Below are 22,192 nucleotides of genomic sequence, written 5' to 3'. Positions count from 1 at the left end.
CGGAGACGTTAAAGGGATCGCCACGGTGATTCTACTTTAGAAACATGATCAGGTAGAATCGAGGCTGCAGCCTCGCTGCTCATCACTGCCTTTGTTACCTGTTAAAGTTTAAGGTCTGGCTGCTGGGTTGGGGTCAGCATTCACTCAACCATTGCTCAACAAGAACCCATTGTCAAGTGTTATCCTTACATATAACACAGTGAAATTATATCATACAGAAATAAAATATTATTTCATACCAATAATATCTCTTGCTCATTAAAACCTTGTTGTCATCTACAAATAAATAAGCACACGACCCCTGAACAATGTTCCAGTGAAACAGAATCTAGTAAGTTAACTTTAGTTTTAAGTAAAGTTAACATTTTTCTGCATGACAGATAAGAAATACTGAGAACTTTAACCACGTATTTTGTTATGTCCTTTAGCATAATCCTGTTGAAAATCAAGGACCAGCATTTACGATAGAAAATGGTAGTAGCAATCATAGTACTATATCACATGCTTACTTGTAGTTCTTAGTGTATTAATAGTAAAACGGGAGGCAGAGCCTTCAACTTTCAGGCCCCTCTTCTGCGGAACCAGCTCCCAATTTAGATTTAGGAGACAGATACCCTCTCTATTTTTAAGATTAGGATTAAAGTTTCCTTTTTGATAAAACTTACAGTTAGGGCTGGATCAGGTCACCCTGAACCCTCCCTTGGTTATGCTGCAATAAGGCAGCTGGGGGCTTCCCATGATGCACTGAGAGTTTTTTCTCTACTCGCCTCTTTTCACTCTCTATATGTTTATACACCACTTTGCATTTAATCATTTAATCATGGGCCCTGAGCCTGGCTCTCCCATAGATTTCTTCCTGAGGTTTTTCCTTCCCAGTGTTGCAAAATACGTGCTCATAGGGGGGGCTGTCTGATTGTTGGGGTTTTCTCTCTTTTATTGTAGAGTCTTTACCTTACCTCACCTTTAACAGCCTTGAGGTGATTGCTGTTGCGATTTGGAGCTGTATAAATTTACATTTTTGGTTTCCTTAGATTAAAATAATTGCTTATGTCTATATGGGGTTTTCTTCTATCCAGTCTGCCATGTTTTGCTACAGTAGCTCAGAACAGACAAACCAAACACTGCTTCTTGAAGAAAATTAGCATTATTTCTTTAAAATAAAGGCCACCAAACATCTGAGATATTTGAAAAGGAAGTGGAAAATTATAATATAATTATAATAAGATAATAAAATATATGTAATATTAAAGTAAGAAGAGAAGTTTATAGTGATGCAAACATTGCTGTAAGTTTATAGTTGTGTGCGTATAGACCTAAAAAAATCTACATTAACCCTTTCATGCATGAATTATGACAACCTCAATCAGGATTTTTTTCCTCATATATTTATTCATCTTTAGGCATAAAAAAAAGATTTTTGAACTTTTGACAGTATGGAGTGACACATCAGTGTCCAACGTAGTGGTTTATGTGCAAGTATACCATCAACACTGACACAGTACAAAAAACAGCCTTTGAATAGCTGTCCACTGTAATGACCACTATGTGTGAAAGGGATAAGTTAGATAGTATTGTCTATTCTAAATTAATTAATAAGTGAAGACGTGGGTGCATACATAGACAGCCAGCAAACACACTAAAAGGCCAAAGCACGCTAACCTGTGTCTCTCGGACATTCTCCACAGTGAAGTTAAACCACACTCTGAATCGGGGGTTGCAGGTGTCAGGCCGGATGAAGAGATCAAATTCAAACTCACTGATGTAGTCAACACGACCCAGGTTCCCTGAGGGGAAGAAAAAAACAACTTAGACTGGCATGTTGTAGAACTGATCAGTGATTCGCTTCTTCAGTGTTGCTAAATCCTCTCAGTCAATATACACAAAACTTAACAGAAAGACAGGCAGGCAATCCCAAGACAGGATAAAGCTGTAACACAGCTCATTTTAAATCTAAGACGTGCTTTTAAAGACACGTGTTAACATTAAATGTCATGCAGACACACAGGCCAACCTGTTTTATTAACAGCCACCCAAGTATACATATTATGTGACCAAGTCAAGGTTTCCTATTCCTCAGTGAATTTATGGCAGGCCCGCACAATAGCAATACTGACCACCATATACTGACGTTCTATTTTTCTGCTATTGTACAATAGCAGAGTGAGTGAAATCTTTTCTCACCGTGGAGCTGCTTGAAACATGCACAGCATCTGGATCAAAAAAGTAATCAATTGTGGAAGGAAGGAGTGTCGTAGGCTCTTCTTGTGCTGAGAAAACAGCTGGCTCAGTATCATAAACACCTCGGCAACAATTTTTCCAAAACTGATGCACTGAAATTGACAATCATAAGTTAGTCTATGGTCTTAACAAAACCCTCTCAGCATCAGAGACCCAATACTTCCAATAGGGTATTAACAGCAGCTATTCTATGACGTAACTATGAGTTAATGTTGGAGTACAGATGAATTATGAAATCAACTGCTTGTTCATCTGGTTAAGTTTAATTATGAATGTTACTTATGAAAGTTAGTTCTCTCTCTCTCCTGCTGAATAATAGTAAATATTACTGGAAGGCACTCTGCCTGACGAAGCAGCAAGTGAGACAATGCTCCGTATTTTTCTGCATTTAAAAGTATCTCAAACCAACTTAATGCTCAAGTAGAATTACTCTCAGATATTTAATGCCATAGGTATGAGAAACAGAAAGACCACAGGGTGTTCAAGCAATCCATATCTGACACACAATATACTATTCACAGCAAAAATAATAAGAATAAAATACATCCAGATGATCAGTGAAATATAATTAATCCACTGGGAAATACTTCCCATATTCCAATTCTCACAGCTGTCTTTAAGCTGGGTAGGTAGTAGTTGATTATAAGACAGGCTCTCTAAATATAGGCCTTATGTTTCTATTCTAATTCATATCTGCACACATTAATTGGAAACCGTTATGCACAAATTATTGGCTGCCAGTGTAAAAGCTAAAAAAGAGCTAAAAGTCTGTTAGTCTTCTCAATAATAATAATGACTATATAACAGTTTATTCTTAACTCAATAAATGTGACCAATCATCTCTGTGATTTTAAGTATTAGAATGCAGTGCAGCATACAAGCAACAGCTGATCAAGTTTGTTGGGAAAGTGTGCCGACCACTAGGCTCCACCTCCCTCACAGCTTTTTTTCAGGGCGTTGGGGTACTGCTGACCACCTGGTGGCAGGTAGTACCAAAGCAGCAGCACGCACACACTGACACAGCAGATTATAGACAGATGGGCTAACTACCACACTGTCAAAGCAGATCCCTCTCCTTCTGCCATCGGACAGCTAATCCACCAGTCAGCTTGTGACACACACACACATGCATACAGAGACCACACACCCACTTTGCTCTGCTCCACTGAAACTATACACAGACGTGCCATCATTAAGTTATACAGGACTGCAGAAAATCACCAGGTGCACTGACAAATAAACATTAATACTTCCACTGAAACTTTGTTTCATGATGGGGAAAAAGTGACTTTTTGGGATACAATTCATTTGATTCTGTTCTCCATTTATGGTGCGTCTCATTACACTAGGTCTTTGTTGTAGGCCTTTATGTTCAGCCTCATTGGCTCTCATGACCTATAGTCAACGAGGCAAGTATTTTTAAGTTATGTCTGATGACACAAGATGTGAGGCAAAAAGAATCAGTGAAGAAAGGGAAGAGAAAGTGAATGCAGCATTCCTGTAATAGCAAAATTGAGCACAAGCAAAACATTTGCTCATGTCACAGCTATAAATGTAAAGTTTTATTTCAATTCATACAGCACATAATGGAAATGCACAAGCAGTAAGAAGCAAACTGCCTGGTGTTATTGTGAAACAATAAGCTGATGACTGATTCATATTTACACTTAAAGCCTGGCGTCCAATAACAGCTTCCACTAATGGTGAGTGGCATCTCATTCCAACACACCGGTGCAGCAACAAAAATCTGTCTTTGTAGACCACTAGTCTGATTAGGGAGTGTCTGGGCAAAGCTATGACACAGTATATAAGTCTTGTACTTCATCTGCTTATTCAACTGAAATGTGCTGAGTCGAATTCATAGAGTATAAAGCCCAAGAAAGTAAGGCAAGAGAGACAATAATAAATGCAGACGTGCAGTCTGCGGAAAGGAGAGAGAGGCGAAGAGTGTCGATTTATGACCTTTATCATGTCCAACTTACAGGTGCTAAAAGAAGGATTGCAAAGAAGGTCAGAAGGTGTGTATTTAGCTGTGCATGTATAAAGATAACTACATGCCACAGCTCTGTTCTGGCAGTTTAGGAGGAAAGATTATAGAAATACTGTCACAACAAAAAGGTGGAACAATTAAAAGAAAGACAAACATGTGTTGCTAAGATGACCTTTTCTTGTGGTCCCCAAATTATTGTGGAAAGGAAAGGGAAAGGGAAAATATTTTCCATTAGTCTTTTGTACATTTTTTTCAAAAAAACGCAATTTCCAGAGTAGACTTTTTTAAAGTATTTAACCAAAGGGGAAAAAAAGTTTACTGTACATCCTGGCACATTTATCACCTGTTCATGACAACAGTGACCTGTAGCAATAGGGAATGAAACATTTCAAAAAAACTAAATTCATCACATGAAAAGCACAGCTCTTTAGGGAGTAGGCAAGCATGTAAGGACTAGGTTTCTAACCCTAAGCTATTACAAGCTGAGGGTTAAACCAGGGCTGGCTGCAGGTAGAAATCAGTAACATAGACACATTAGATAGACAGCAAAGCAGCGCCGTCTCCAAACAAATGTGACACTAAATCGATCATCTGTCATACCAACATCACAGCTATTCATAGAGGCAATGCTGCCAAATACAGCCTATTAGAACAAGTTAATAATGGCCTCCAAAGGTCATCCCTCCTATCAGACTCTTAATAATGTTATTCAATATTGAAAACCCAACCATTCTCTGAGGGCATTTTAATTATTTATTTGGGGTCATTACTCTTTTAAGATTTTATACTCAGTAAGTGCTTTTAAACCATTATATGAGGGATCAATAGGTTGATTTTTTTCTCTCTGTTGTGATTAGATCATTACTTACTACCAACATTACTTAACTGAACAGTTAATTGGAAATAAACTAAAAATGATGCTGAGATTTTTCCTTTAAAGCGTTTAAAATTTAAATAGGTGGCTTAATGACCATGACCACAATTTCATTTGCTTTCTCAGGATTCAGAGGCTCCACTATAATTCCTTATTATGGACAAATTTTACAAAACATCGCACTGAAAACAAAGTGGATTATAGTAGGTGGATTACAGTCTGGCTCGCAATAAACGTTGTCTTAGATAAAGAAAGAACATGACTATATATATATAAATATATATGTTCTTTCTTTATCTAAGACATTGTTTATTACAAACCCGGCTATAATATATTTATATATATATAGCACACCATTTGCACAGGTTTCCCAGGATTCTTCCCAGTGTATTAGTTTGCTAACAATAGGTATTAACATTTCTAGTTGATGAAAACCATCAAAACCCAAACACACTATGCAATAGCTAAACGTCTGCACAGGAAACAGATACTAAACTAATAGTGGTCCACTGCTGTTTATGAATACAGTATCATAGTTAGCAACAGTAGCCCTGGGCGGCTGGGTTATTGAGCCTAATGCTTGAAGGCCTGACGTGAGAGATGGCTGCAGCATGAAGTTTAGAATTACATGTTCAGCTCGCAGAGCAGCAGGGATATGACACGCCATTGATCCCCGTTTTAATTTTATGGTGGCTACCTCCAGATTCAAACGCTTTGGTAGGCTGGTAGCCTGACCCTTTTAATCAATCCTACATCATTTTGTATTTAACCAGCATTAACGGCTAGCTGATTTTTCTGAAATGCCCACGGAAAGCATTAAAGATAAACCAGATAAATCTAAAATAGGTTTTGCGGATCACGTATGATGTTCTAAAGAGATTCCAAGTACACCAGATTTGTCAAGAATTATTTTAGCTTCTTTAAGAAGCAGACAGATTGTTTAAGTGTAAGAGAAGCTAATGAACTCCAGACTGCGAGGAGATGAGAAGGGTGAAAAAAATGAAATAATTTCTAGTCCTTGAGATCTCTTGCATAATTCCTCTTGAGTATCATCTCTTTCTATATTCTTTTTCATTGGTGTCTTGGCAGGTTATGTTGAATATCAATCTTCGTCCTTGAGGGAAAACTAGCGCAGCGTTTAGACATTAACAAATTGGTTTTCAATGAACAGCTTAGCCCTGCTGGTGCAGCCCAACAAAACACAATTGCTGGTTCTGAACAAGATTTTACACATGACAGTTTCTCCTTGAGGAAAACCCTGAACAAAACCCTCCGTCTTTCTCGATACTTGTATGTCTTCCCCCCGATTCTCTTCGCCTTCTGTGTCTCTCAATGTCTCACACAAACAGGAAAAATATGACATATTTTTCAGCAAGGGTGTAAATTACCAGACACTATATGTTGCAAACAAAAGTATCAGTGAAATGGGTATGAAACCTGCATCATTACACAGGGCCATAGGCAAGTAAACAGGGTGCAAGCATGACTTGGCCAAGTGGACAGTCAGTCATTCACACATGGGCTCACAGAGGATGTGTGTGTGTGTGTGTGTTTGTGTGTGTGTGTATGAGACAGAAAAAGAGGGAGCTGGAGAGGGAGCAGAAGAACCTGGCTAATGTAATCCCATTACGGAGGTACAAGAGGGAGCAGTCACAGTGCTCAGCCCACACAATGGGCCGGCCTGCAGCCTGTAGCTATCCACTGGATGGATGGTTTCTGCCATGCAGATGGATCATCATACAGCAGCAGCAGGCCTGCCTGCCTCAGGCCTAAGGTGGAACTCACTCACACAGCCAGCCATTAGAATAGTAATAAGCAGTTGTTTCAAAATGAAATAGACTGTGTAGTTACAGTGTATCCTCCTTAGCAGATGTAAGGACTGCCATGTCCTGTATATTAGTTTAGCTACGTGAATTACACACACACATACATATATATATATATATGTATATATATGTATATATATATATATATATATATATATATATATATATATATATATATATATATATATACATATATATATATACACATACATATATATATATACATATACATATATACATACATATACATATATATATATATGTATATGTATGTATATATGTATATATATATATATATACACACACATATACATATATATGTATACACACATATACATATATATATATATGTATACACACATATACATATATATATATATGTATAAAATCTAATGTATATCAGAAACAAACACTCTCTTATGATAGAACAACTTCAGATAATCCATTCAGTTTCTTTTGCCAGGCACAGACAAGGCTGCAACTGTGTTTAAAAATCAGACTATAGATTACAACAGGTCTGAACTGCTGAGGGAGACCAGCCAGGCACCTATTTAAACTTATTTTTTACTGAGTTCCATTTCATTATTGGAAAACACATCAGCTTTTCCCCCCAGCTGCTCTGTGGTGTGAGGAAGATTCCTGGACACAGAAGAGGGGGACCGATAAAGATAGAATTGATTCCAGCCAGCAGCGGCGACAGCCACAGTGTAAGGGGCTCAGTTAAGACCTGCAGCAAAACGTCTGGTTTTGCTCTGTCTCTCTCTCTTCTTCCAGTCTAAAGGCAAATCGTCACTGAGGCAACATCAATCTCCTGCCTCATGACTTCTCAAAGCATGCCTTCTCCCCTGCTGCCTTATCACTTCATCTTCAGGCAAGATTAAAGAGGTCACCTCCAAGTTTCCACAATCTAACTAACTAACAGGTATAATAAACTGCAGCCGATCGTATAACCTTAAAAGGATGGTTTCTGTTTCGTTTTGTTGGGATTTTTTTAAGTTAAAGGACAAGTTCAAGTTTTTGCGGTACAAACATTTACATAACTAACGCATATTTAAACATATTTCTCCATATAGTAAATATGAGGCTACAGCAAGCAGCCAGTTATCTTATCATTGTCTAAATGCAGAGAGAAAGACACAGTCCGGGCTTGTCAAAAGCCAACATTAAAACTTCACAATAACACATTATAAAAACTACACATTATAAAGCATATTTAAGCTAGTAGCATGTATCAAATTCATCATTTTTAAAGTATTACTTGCAAATTAATACATACATATACAAATGATTTTCTCTTCATTAATAAGCTCACATATAACTTGTTTAATGACAGCATTTTTACACTTCATGAATTAAGGAATTACCATTTCTAAATTAGGAATCATAACAACTACAAGCCAGTTATTTAAGATTAAAAATATTAACAAAATTGTTTAAAATTGTTTTAAAAAGTGTAATTTAGAAAGTGCATGGTCATGATTAACAAATACATATTATTCTGTGGATTTATACATTTCATGATTAAGATTGGGAGTGTGTAAATAGAGGTTTTCTAACCACATATTAATACTGCAAATCACGGTTAATTCAGGCAGTTAACATGCTGTTGTTAGTGTTACCTTATCTAAAGTGTGGTCCAGGAAGTCATACTTCCTGTCCCACCGCTTTGTAGCCAGCTGTTTGACCTTCCCTAGTAAGAGAATACACACAAGTGACAAATTGGTGTTTGCTGTAAAACTATAGCTCGAGACAATACTTGTACAGTTTGAAATAGGACACCCAGAAATCACTGCTACAGAACTGTGACTTTTTTAGCTTAGTGCAGCCTACTAGCCTTGCAGCCATATAGTCTGCTGGTGCCCATAGCATTACAGTCTGTACTTAATGCAGCTTATTTCTTTTGCAATAAACAGAAAATTTAAAATATGAATCATAGCTGTTTTTATCTCTTTTGATGCTGCATTCAATTACATTTGTCCCATCTTGGTATTAAACCATATACACATGATAATACTACAACTAATGAAAATGTGAATTTAAAATTATAACCCTAGCTGTAAGAATCAAAGTGTGTGGGATGTATGATGATATAATTGTATTCAGTTCATGATTAAAAGCTAAATACACATGTCAAGTTCATGGCAACTCATGAAACTCATTTTCAAACTCATTTTTTTGCTTTTTTATTTTATTCTGAAAGGTAAAAACAGCAAATTCCTTTATTTACAAATCTGTCATAGTAGCATTTTGAGAGATATGATTTTTACATTCGTTATGGCAATAGAGGATTGGTATTTGTTGATTAAATGCCAGAACAGCACAGATACAGACTGGGTTGTTGAAGTTCCATGGAAATGCCCATTGATTTCAGATTCTCCTTGACTAAGGTAGAGTAGAGCCAGATCACGTCCTCCTTACCCCAAGGAGTTGCTTTGAGTTTGCATTGTGCCCAAGGAGGAGACCATCCTTCTTCATTTGCATCATCTGAGTTCACCTGTGTGCTAAGACAATGAATAACTTCACTTCCTCTTTTAATTTGACTTATCTACATAAAGTTAGCTCTGTGAAATAGTCACTATGGTTTGTAAACTCATTCATATTGTCTTTTTTCAGGCACTCAGTAATAATTGGACAATTGACTGACCTTTCATGGTCAAGTAAGGCCCTGGTATTCCATGACAAATTAGGCCAATATAATCTTTTTGCTTGTATCTGGAGTTGACTTCAAGTGTGGAACTTGCATTTGGTTGCTTTTCACTGGAAGTCTCAATAATGTGGCCCAAACAGATGTTGGTACAAATGAAGGAGGCCAGCATTAGGCTGAAAAACCAAAAGCCATCTGAAATACACTCGCCAGCTCAGCAAAAGGCCTGAAAGACCACTAAAGACAACTGAACCAGATGATTGCAGAATTCTTTGTTTCTTTCTTTGTTGATTGTTATGTTAAGAAAAACCCTTTAGAACATCTAGACAGATCAAGAGCAATCTTTAAGAGGTCGACATACAATGACCAAAGCCAACAAACAAGAATCAATCAATCAGTCACATTTTCAGCAAGGTGCAAACTACTGTACAGGATACACTGAAGAACAGGAAAGCCAAATTTACCAACTTTAGCAGAAAATATCTAAAACAGTCTGCAGAGGTTTGGAGAAAATAATTGAACAGATGAAACCAAGTTTAACTTGTACCGGAACAGCAAGAAGAGAAAAGCACGGAGAAGGAAAAGAACAGCTCACCAAAGCATGCCACCTTATCTGTCCAACGTGAAGGAGGTAATGTTATGGCATGTATGGCTGCCAGTGGAACAGGGTTACTAGTATTTATTGATGATGTGACTGCTGACAGAAGTAACATGATGAATTCTGAAGTGTATAGGACTTTGCTCTCTGCTTAGACTCAGTCGAATGCTGATCAGACAATGTTTCACAGTGCAAATAGATAATGAGCCAAAGGACACTGAGAATATTCTTCAATGGCCGAGTCAGTAACCTGATCTCAATCCAACAGAGCAGCTTTTCAGTTACTGAAGACACAACTGAACGCAGAGAGAACCACAGACAAGCAGCAATTGAATGTGGCGGTAGCACAAGCCTTGCAGAGCATCTTAAGAGAGGAAACGCAGCGTTTGATGATGTCCATGAGTTTTCCAAGTCTTAATATTATTTTAGTTTGTTAGTTTGTCCAATTAACTTTAAACTTCTGAAAATAAGGAACTATGTATAAAATGACTGTAATTCCTAAACAGTTACAAAGCAATAGTCTTTAAACCCTTTGAATTAAAAATGAAAGTTTGCACTTCAATCACATCTTCACAAATATGTATGAAGCTAATTTTATTAACACTGAAAGTATCCTGTGGTTCAGCTGTTCAGCAAGTGTCTTTCTCTCTTCAACCCCTACTACTAACTTAAAAACTGGACTTACATATCTTCTATTCTATAACCCACAAGTGGATGCTATTTGCATCTTGCAATAAACAGTTATATTTCACTGTCTGTTGTGTCCACTTTGAGTCTTCAGGTACTGCTTGCCTACAATTACAGGCTTAAGTGTGTTTTATTTAATACAATAATGAACTGAATACATGGATTATTGTCATTTAACTTTAAATTATAAAAGATTTGATGAGCTTGATGTCTTCTACAGCAACACACACAAACGCACAACCACATACGCAGGGTTTTTGTAAACATTATTGGAAATGATTGTGAAAATAATCAGAAGATACAACAACACCAGGATAAGAGCAGACAATAAGAAGGGACAATAAGCGGAAAAAAAAAATCATATTGTTATGAGTCCATCTATGCTCCAGTGAGCTCCTCGTTTCAATATAGATGAAGAAAGCTGGGCCTGAGGACAGCAGTGAGATATGCAGGCAGCCCACACATATCTGATGATGTACAGGCCTGCCTGCACATTCTAAAGAGAACACATTTTCGAGCTAGCCTTTTATAATTGTATTTTTTCCTTTCCAAAAGGGCCTAGAGCTAGACTCATATGCTCCATCTGAAGCGGTTGGTGTAGTAATGGGTCATAGTGATGCATTCATACTGAGACTGGCTTAATTGTATTATCAATCTCATCCAGACAGTGCTTCAGCCCCACAGCTCTGGACATGCTACTGTCAAACTCTCTGCATTAGTATTGGGAAGTGAACCATGAAGAAGTGAAATCTTAACTTTCATCTGTTTCTCAGGCTAAAACAGTAAGTTAGCTAGTTGAATGATGTTTTTATCAGAATATGGCCACTGCCCTTCCTGGGTTCCCTTACTGTCACGTTCCCTCTGTCTAACTATCACTATGTCACTCTTGCCTTCTCTGTATTTATCTTTCCCATATGGTGTGTAGTGAGTAAATGCAAGTCTATTCCAATTTCATGCTATCTTTTAACAAGTTAATTATGTTGAGCCCTACAAAGACTGAAGGCAGACAGAGAGGGTGGCAGCAATGGCAAAGGGATAACTGCCCAGGTCATCTCTTTGTTGTTCTATCTTGTTTTGTGTCTCAAAGCACTCTCCCTCTCCTCTTTTCTCTCTTCTTTCTTTTCTTATTGTAGCCTCCTCCTTCTTTTCCTCTTCGTTAGTAATAGCTCTAGTGGTGGAGGAGGGTTTTGAGATAAAAAGCACTGGGAACTGAGGAGTCCTTTGCAAGCCTAAGGCAAGGAGAAGGTCAATAGGCCTGCTAAGAAGGGCTGTTATCATCTTGGTAACATGTTATCGGAGAGCCTGCAGTAGTGTTTATTTACAGTTATTGCTCCCTCTGGGTACACACTTCAACGCCTGGGGCTGATTGCTCTGTAATGAGTTAAGGAACACAGGGAGCCGATGCAAGAAAAGAAGGGAAACAAGAGAGGCAAGAAATCACTTGCCAAAAACCAATAGGTCAGCAAAAAATCAAGTATGAACAGAGAACCATGGTCATTGAAAATGCAGGCCAAAAAAAGTGTGCCTGCCTCCAAAAACAGAGTTTTCTTCCAGTAAATGGCACTAAATGGATCTTGACCTTAAGTTGATTGTATCGCTCTAAGAAAGGACTGCTCACTGACTTGAAATAGTCAATTTCTATCTGTAATGTCCTTCGCCAGGGGTGGGGTTTTTTCTGTTTTACTTGCCAGATCATGTCACTGTTATGTGTGCTAATCATATAGGTCCATATTTAACAGGATGAAAGGCAAAGTGGGGAGAGTCAACCCAGGGGCTGGCCATTTCAGGAAACAGGATGTCTCCGGTGGTGTGCGAGTGGGTTTTTCTACACTTAGGAGAAAGTCAGATGAAATCTCTCATTATGGGCCAGCATTTCAGTCTAAGAATTAGACTAAGTGCAGCTACTGTCAAAAAGGACAGAAAATGAAAGACTGAAGAAGCAGGAAAAGCAGTGGTGAATACCATTCAAAAGGCTTGGATGAAGACCAAGGAATTTTTCAGGCACTGTATTTAACCATCAAGCAATTACAAGAAATTAATGAATATATCTAAATTAGTCAGATATTGAAGAATAAATATATAAGAAAATCATCTAAATACATTTTTTCTAGACTATACCATAAAAGCAAATCCATCCAGTGACAACCTAATCCCTTTTCATAGCATCGGATATGGGAGATTACAAGACATAATTAGGTAATTTCATTTAGACATAATTCATGAGAAGAGAAGAGCGCAGGGAGCTTTTTTGGGATGAAGTTTCTCCATCACAGCAGGAGGCTCTGGATGATGCCAACTTCATGATTCAGATCAATCAATCAATCAATCAAAGCTTTATTCGTCACATGCAGGTTGCCCTGCAGTGAAATGGGACCCCCCCAACCTTATACATAAAACACAGACATTACATGGGGATACAGGTCGGAGATTGGTAGCATTAGAGAAAAAACATTGATATGATAACTGGAGTGAGCTGATGTAGAAAGGGAGGACTCAGAAACATATTTGCTTCTCAGCACTCAAGGGTGGTTACAGTCAAAACGAGCAGAATTGGACAGAAGCCTCGAGAACTGAAGCACTTGGAAATCGTCTAGTAACATGCTGATTGGGTCGCAGTTATTAAAATCAGATTCAAGTAATGATTAAAGCTATTTCAGTTCTTTTTTTTTTGTATACTTACCATCATACTGTATAAAAAAGAGAACAATTCTAACAATTACAACAGACCGAATAACTTCAGAAGTGTCTCCAAGTACTGCTTAATTTCAAACATGTAAATGTGTTCTTCTCTTATAATCCTCTCCTATACCCTTAAGCTGATTTTGATATAGCTAATGACATCCAACGCAATTTAAAGAGATTTAAAAAATACACTAGTACAGACAGATGCCTCTTAAAAGTACACTCAATTATTTTTATGTGAACAACGGGTCAAATTTCTATACTTAAAGTTACAGGAGCCGCTTAGCACGAGGCTGCAGTTCCCCGTACCTTTAAAGTGTGTGTTAGTATCTTACAGATCACTGTTTTGGTTTTACAACCTGCAGCTTTATTACAACTTTATTATTAGTGAGTGCCCAGTGAATTGGAAGGATTTAGCACGCGAAAAATATTTTCCTTCTCAGTATGGTAAAGATCACAGTATTTGATTTGCATTCATAACATGAGAAGACCCCCTCAGATGTTTGGACAATGACACTTTGATGTTTTGGACTATGCATATTGAAGCTTCAACATTAGCCTTTTGAAGGCATCATGTTGGTGTTTGGAGCAAAAGTAAGCCTAATCTGAACAAGATTGCTTAACTTATCAGCTAATGCTGGTTAGCTTAGAATGCTCCATCCATAAACTACACTGCAAATTAATACAAGAGTAACATCCCATAAATATATACTAGAAGTTCATCTTCTGTGTGTTTATACACCAAGCATTTGCATTAGTCATTAAGTATTATTAATCCCTGGCTCTCTTCCACATTGTGTCTTTTGCCACGTTTCCCTCTCCTCACGCCCAACTGGTCGTGCGAGTTGTGTGAGACTCTTCTGCCAGATGTGTCTCCCTCTTAAAAGGGAGTTTTTCCTTCCCACTGTCACCAATTCATTGCTCATAAAGTGTCAGCTGATTGTTAGGGTTTTCCCTCTACTATTATTATTACTATTATCATTATTATTATCATTGTTGTTAAGCACCTTGAAGTAACTACTGTTGTAATTTGGTGCTATATACAAAAAATTTAATTGAATTAAAACCAAAGCACAACTTTTGGAGGGTCTGTGCCACACAGCAAGCCATAACAATAGTACAATAATTCTACTCAAAAATTCTACTGGCACCTACAGAGAGATTGCCAGATTACTGACTCCAATTAGCAGAGGAGCTTCTTGAAGACAGCAATTGGCTACAGATGACTGTGCCGCGATACCTATAAATCAAAGTGGCAACAACCCTACATCCCTTGACCAAGTGAATGAGTTACAAAAGATAAATATAGAGGAGTCAAATTCAAAGTTCTGATCCAAGCAAATGTATAAATGCTTGCCAGTGATACTGTCATCATAATCTTTATTCAGAACCACTACAAGTGAGGGATCGACACTAGCTGTTTTATAATGAGCAAAAACATCATATTTTTTAGAGATTCCAGTGCGTTCACTAATAAGAGGTATTTGAAATGTCCATGGGGAAAACAATCCTGATAAGAGCATTTGGCCGAACAGCACTGGCCACAAGGAGTGAATTTTCTATACTGTTTACTTTGAGTAGCAGACCTACGAGATAGCAGCCTGGATTTAAACCAAAATGTATTCTTTCAGAATGCTGCTCCTGTGAGTATTTCATCCTTCACTGTATAACTATATTCTGAATATGAATTTGTGTTATCAAACAAACCCTGGCACATCAATGAAGCTCATCTCAGAGAGAGGTTTTCTAAATAAATCAGCAGAATAAATACAGGCAGCTTGAAAAACATGAAGTGGTAAAGCATTACAAATCCTTGCCATTTTCCCAAACTGTACCGTCTTGCCTTGGATGAAAAATGAGACGCCTGCTCTGAAACTGTGTTTATGGCGTTAGGAATTGCTTGGAAATGAATTACTGGATGAATCACCGGGGCCTTGTGCGCGAGAACCACTTGTGCAATGCAGAAATCTGGTTGCAGTAATGTTTACTTATGACACACTTGTATCACGATGCTAGAGGCAGGCCCTGAGCCAATGAATAGTGATGTTCCAAATATGTTTATAACACAAAATAGCCTAGAGCTGGATTTTAAAAACAACAACAAAGTGAAACCTGTTTGGGTCACACCACTTCCTTCAATGCAGATGAAGTAACAACGATGCAATTTTTAATGTTAAAAAGAGAAAACTTTATATAATATCAAACGTCTGAATATTCTTCCCTTCAGACTTTTCAAATCTCACAGCCACACCGCGTATACAGTTGATAATCAAATCCTTTTGTGACTCAAACTTTTACAAATATCCTACTGCTGCTAGCATTTGGTGACATTTTGAATAGATGTGCAAGGGGCGGGCTCTCCTATGTGTTGCTCAAATCAGAGCCATCAACAATTAACTCACAAAACACTGAGGTTGTTTGTAGTACTTCCTGAGCAGCAAAACTGAGCCAATGTGTTCACTTAGTGATTAGACGTGGCCATATGCAACAGGCCCAAATGTCAGACGGGATTATCACTCTGCAATTCATTCAGTGCTACTGATACCACTTTGCATTGCAAAAACTCTGTCAAGCCTCAATGAAGCCATGTGTTCAAGGCAGATTTTTAGATTGTTAGCATTTGTTCTGCTTAGAAAAAATAAAATACAGCAGAACACTGGCATGTTATCACCTTTAAATTAATATGCAAGGAGTTGTTGTTTCCATATATAAAAGACAGCCAGTCTCACATTATAGTGGAGTCATCTGTGTGTGTGTGTCCATCTGTTTAAATCTATTGTTGCCTCTACTCAAACTAGAACCTGACTTTGTCTGCTGTTAGGTGCTTACAGTGGGATTTTGGCACTGTTTCTGATTAAAATAGCTGCCTGCTAACTCTAAAACAACAGAGAGCCATGAGAATAACCTGAAGGAGCCAAATACAGACGACAAAACGAAAACAACGAGATAAAGCTGGGAAGTACTACAGAGAATGATCATACAGGTTATATATGGGGTTATCTTTACAAGTGAATCATTCAGACTGAAATATAAAGACCGGCTACTTTATTAGATACACTGGGCTATTACTGGGTCCGACCTTTGCTCTTAGAACTGTCTCAGTTCTTTGTGGTATAGACTGAACATGGCGCTGGCCTGATAGCATCACACAGGTTGCTACAGATTTTTCAGCTGCACACCCATGATGCAAATCTCTTGTTGTGCTCCAGTACATCCCTACTGGATGAAGATCCAGTGGGTGTGAAGGCCATTTAAATATTGTGAACTCATTGCCATGTACATGAAATCGGTTTGAGATGATTTGAGCTTTGAGACACAGCACATTATCCTGCAGGAGGCAGCCATCAAAAGGATGGATGGATATACTGTGGTCATTTAAACAACACTCAGTTATTACTAAGGGGCCCAAAATACGCAAAGAGAGTGTTCGCCACACTATTACACCATGAGCAGCTGGTATCACTGATATAAGGGAGGACCGATCCATGTTCATGTAGTGTATGACAAATTCTGGACTCTACAATCCAAATTTGGCAGCAGAAATCAATGCTCGACAGATCGAGCAATGTTTTTCCAACCTTCTACGGTTGATTTGTGGTGCACCTCTATGAACTTCAGCCCCACTTTCCTGTTCTTAGCTGGCAGGAGTGGCACCTCTTGTAGTCTTCTGCTGTTGTAGCCTATCTGCTTCAAGCTTTGGCATGTTGCGCATACAGAGATGCTCTTCTTCATCTCTTGGTTGTAACGAGTGGTTATTTGAGTTACCTTTGCCTTCCTATCAGCCTGAAGCAGTCTGGCCATTCTCATCTGACCTCTGGCAACAACAAGGCATTTTCACAAAGAGAACTGCTTTTCAGTGGATATTTTCTCTTTTTCTGATAATTCTCTGTAAACCCTAGAAATGGTTGTGTGGGAAAATCCCAGTAGTTTCTGAAATACAAAGAAATACATTCAAAGTCATTTTACATTCTTCCTCATTCTGATGAGGAAGAAATTGGTTTGAACTTCAGCAGGTCCTCTTGACCGTGTCTACATGTCCAAATGTATCGGCTTGCTGCAACGTGACTGTCTGATTAGTCATTTGAATTAACTAGCAGCTGAACAGGTGTACCAAATGAAGAAAGTGTATTATTTGATACATCCTGGACACTTAACACAGGGTCAAGCCAATGTAAACGAACCCCAATTCATATTGCATGGAGTTTTTCAAAAAGAGAAATAAAAGGTATTATATATACCTGAAAAAAACCTCCGAATATGACAATAAAACAAGAAGTAACAATAAAGTGTAATTTCTTAGGGATACAAATGGCCAATAAATAGCATAAATCAAAAGCAATGGTCTTGCCAACAGTCCCAAGACAACTCAAATTTATCTCCATACTCTGCGCCTGACTTAAAAGAAAGAGAGAGGAGAGAGAACTGCTAAAAGGGAAAACTGGAGAGGCCATTTAGTGATTTGAGCAGTGAAGCTTCTCCGCTGCCAAGGACATGTAAGAGAGACAGAGAGACTGGGAGTGCCTCTCAATACATCAGATGTCAGGAGTGCTCCCTCCTACTCAGACAAATAGATCTTCTTTTGGAAAGCCCATAAGAGAGAGCGTTCTAAGGTCGGCGAGCTATAGAAGAGTAAAAAACTATAGCCATTAAAAGGCCATATGACAGCACAATGCACATGTGTGGGGAGTTAAGTGTCAAACAAATTCTGAATTATGCTCATGCTGATTACAAGTAAAAAGGCATTAACAAAAATGATATATTTTTGTTCCCCCCTGGGCTTCTTCTCCCTCTGGATTGTTTCATCAGAGAGGCAGAAGAGGTGAAGGAGAGAGCTGCATACTGCAGCAAACTCAGGCCTCTCCAAACCACTCGTTCTGAGCATCTGGCTTGATTGTAAAAACGTTTCCCTCTTCTTTAATCAATGGAAACTCAACTATCCTGATTCATGGGGCACTCTGGAGTATATAAATATCTTCTGACAAGCTTGACTGCATTCCCCCCTTGACTGGCTACAGACCCCCAGCCACCCGGCCCCCAAGTGTTCATATTTTTCTTTCCTTCTGTAGTACCTTATTTCTCATGCTTTTTCTGACCATCTCTTTTTGATCTCTGTCTTCTGAATTTTGCTTTAGTCGTGACTCTAATCAATCATTTTTCAGAGGGTCGCTGCAACTGCGACATGACAGTTTCAGGGAGAAGATAAGGCCAGACAAATTAAACACACTACTGGAAGAAAAGAAAAATACACTTGAAGCAAAATGAGATAAGCAAACCTACATAAGCAGTGACTAAAGGGACTGTTTTTTCCATGTTATCCTTACTACCGATCTCCTTACAGACATTTATTTATTTACTATTGTTTTCTAATTTAAAACAAATAAGAGAAAGTCTTTGTTTATCAATTATTAATAATGGGTTATTTATAATCTAGAGTAAATCCGTGAAGAGGTTGTAGATATATCATCAAAGCAATAACGTCAGGGTTGGAAACCTTAATTTATACTGTAATGATCATCTGGGCAGTGGCAAATATTTACCGATAATGAGTAACAGCTAATGAATGTGTAAAAAAATAACAAAATATAATTTCACCTCAGACTAGACTTTTTCTTGTCAGTGTATCAATCCAACCTGCTCTGCATTGGAAAATAAGGGAAAATGACTTACTATCCATCACTGCACCAGAGCCAAATTAACCTAATGTATGCCCAGAAGAATAGCAACACCCTAAATATAAATTTGGCGTGAGCTCTCCTGGAAAATATAAATACCACATTTTGTATTGCTCAGAGTAACAGACTTCAAAACTGTTGAAGATTATTGCTATTGCTATTACTTACTCATCACCTCTGCTCAATGTTTCATGGTAAACATTAATGCTTATCATGTTTACCTTGAAACTGATATGGTGTCAAAACTAATTCTAACAACTACTAATATTGTTTTACACCTAAGTAGAATTAACAAGATAATTATTATTAAGAATCTGTGTCGGTAATTAACGATCCGCACACTGCACCACTCTAAATGCTAAATTGCTAATCGGTTATTATGAAACAGTGTGTTTCAGATCATTTTACAGAGTAACGTGAAAGTAACGCATAGTACAACATAAGTATACGAGTAGTATAACAAATGTCTTGTAATGTACTGTATTACTTTTAAGAAAAGTGTTCTGTGTAATATATGTAACACCTTTTTTACTTTACTTTTTTTGAGTAATGACCCAACACTGATCACACCAAAGAGGGGAAATATCTCCAATGTGCACAAACATTCGATGACGCAGCATGTAATCAATTTGCAAGAATGCAGCTTAGAGATGGCGGCGACTCTCAAAGTGGAGCCGATGAGAATCGATAAGGAATCCAAATCTTATCAATTCCCATCCCTACCTGCTCTTCATCAGACGTTGAAACACAAGGCAGGACCATCTTAAATCCCCTGTGAACGGTCACATGACCACAACCAACAGTGATAACATCCAATCAGGAACCAGATCTTTTATAGGACAAACAATTTGCAACAGAAACATAAAAATATGTCTCCACAAAAAATTAAAATAAAATAAACAAAAAACAAAACATAATCCGTAACATGCTGAAGTTCCAAACAAGTAATATCTAACAATGTAAATTAATGCAGTTGATCAGACAAATAAAAAATTTGCTATATCGTCTTATATAGTGTCTGTCGTGTAAAACATTATTATTAAGAAATATATACACAAAATACAATATCAAAGCTCTTTCTAAGATACTACACTGCCGTCCGGTATTCCAGTCATCAAGTCTAAAGGGGCGCTTGCATTATTAGATGCAGTAAATACAATATGACCCTCGACTGAAAACACATGAATCCATAAGAAATACACTGAAAAACTGAACATATAATATAACACTGAAATACAAGGAGTCATAAAAAAGGACAAAGTCCATTTCTTCGTTAAGACTTTTTGGGGCTAAAGTCTCTAGAGTGAAAATCCAATAAAGTTCACGCTGTAAAAGTTAAGTATTAATGCCCGCTTCTCTTTTTGCAAGCTGTACATGCTCAATGCCAATATAACTAAGACAAGACACATTGTGATTCATACGCTTAAAGTGGTGGGAAACCGGACTTTTCTGATCACGATTTCCAATAACACATCTATGTTCTGAAATAATATTTTTCAGAGGTCTGGATGTTTTACCGATATATGCCAACCCACAGGGACATTTAAGCATTTTTATCACATTACTGGTTTTACATTAAATTATCCCTTTAATTGGAAAAGTCTTGCTCGTATCCGGATGATATAAAATCTTTGTTTTACGAGTAAAATGACATTGCTGACCATCATTGCATTTATAGTTCCCGAGGTAAAAACGCGCCAGTATCTGTTAATAATGGTGGCCATATCTTTAGTCAAAAGTGAATATTGAATGGCACATTGAATTGCTTTGTTTTAATTCAAGTATTAGGATATAATACGTATATCCGAAGTATTACGAGTAGAATTCAGTATTTTAATTGGGTTTTAATGATCAGAAGCTTGTTTTGAACACTCATATTTCTAACTCATATTTTAAAAATCTTTGTTCTAAATCTGCTATTTAGTCTTCAAAAGTCACTATTAGAGCTACATAAGCAACATATGCAGTAGACCTGAGGCACAGGAACACTTCTTTTTTAAAGATGCTGGATGATATGAACGTCCATGTAGTAATGAATATCTATCTGTAGCTTTTCTGTACAAAGTGGTGCACAAGCGTTCGATAAGATATTCATTATTTATCTAACTGGAAGTTAATACACAGTCATGTGAAAAAGAGTTGTTGTTTTTTTTCCAGGACTCTATGCAATCGTGTAAAAAACTAAGGACACGCTTACTGCTTTCACATGAATTAAGAGGGTAAGTAGCACCCAGGCGCAACTAATCAAATGCACTTTAACGGATCATCAGCAAGTGTGATCACCTCTGTAAAAGTAGAAGTTTTGGACATTTTTGTTTTGTCTGGTGCATTCAGGTGTGTCTTAACACAACAACACAATCTCCCTAAGAGAACACATCCCATCAAAGTCAGTCCAAGGTCAGACCATGCAATGCTCAGGGAAACTGCAATAAAAAAAACTCAAGAACTACATCTCAGACCCTACAGCCATCAGTTAGCATGTTAAGGTTCATGACAGCACAATAAAAAGAAGACTGAACAAGTATGTCTTGTATGGAAGGACTGCCAAAAGAAAACCTCTTCTCTCTAACAAAGAAAAACAAAACAAAAACACCGAGTTGCACCTGAACAAACCACAAGGATTCTGAACAGATGAGACAAAAATGGAGACGTTTGGTCATAATGCACAACCACACATATAGGCACAAACACCTCATACCAGCTATTAGCACTGTCGTGCCACCAGAGAAATTTGTTCAACAGCTAAAGCCCGGCCACCAGCGGGTCATCCAACAAGACCTACGTAGACCGGGTAGGCCAGGTCCCTCGAAGGATACAGCACCTGAATTTGGACACAGCCAAAGATTCCAAGCACTTCAGCAAATCTACAACAATGGCTGAAAAAGAAAAGAATCCAGGTGGTGATTCAGTGGTGATGTCAAAGTTCAGACCTCAGTCCAGTTTAAATGCTTTGGTGGGACATTAAGAGAGCTGTGCCTGCA

At 37.8% G+C, this 22,192-nt stretch overlaps 1 protein-coding gene across 2 annotated transcripts in view; it reads right to left on the bottom strand.

Annotated features, from left to right (window-relative positions):
• agbl4 (AGBL carboxypeptidase 4) overlaps window positions 1-22,192 on the bottom strand; it is a 331,146-nt gene that overhangs the window by 302,018 nt on the left and 6,936 nt on the right. For both annotated transcript variants that reach the window (XM_025902946.1, XM_025902945.1), the window contains exon 3: window positions 1,660-1,784. In XM_025902946.1, the coding sequence (XP_025758731.1) occupies window positions 1,660-1,784 (125 nt within the window). The remainder of the gene's footprint in view (window positions 1-1,659; window positions 1,785-22,192) is intronic.

The sequence above is a fragment of the Oreochromis niloticus genome, linkage group LG23 (genome assembly GCF_001858045.2).
Source record: "Oreochromis niloticus isolate F11D_XX linkage group LG23, O_niloticus_UMD_NMBU, whole genome shotgun sequence".
Taxonomy (NCBI): Eukaryota; Metazoa; Chordata; class Actinopteri; order Cichliformes; family Cichlidae; genus Oreochromis; species Oreochromis niloticus.
This window is presented reverse-complemented; position numbering and strand designations above follow the sequence as displayed.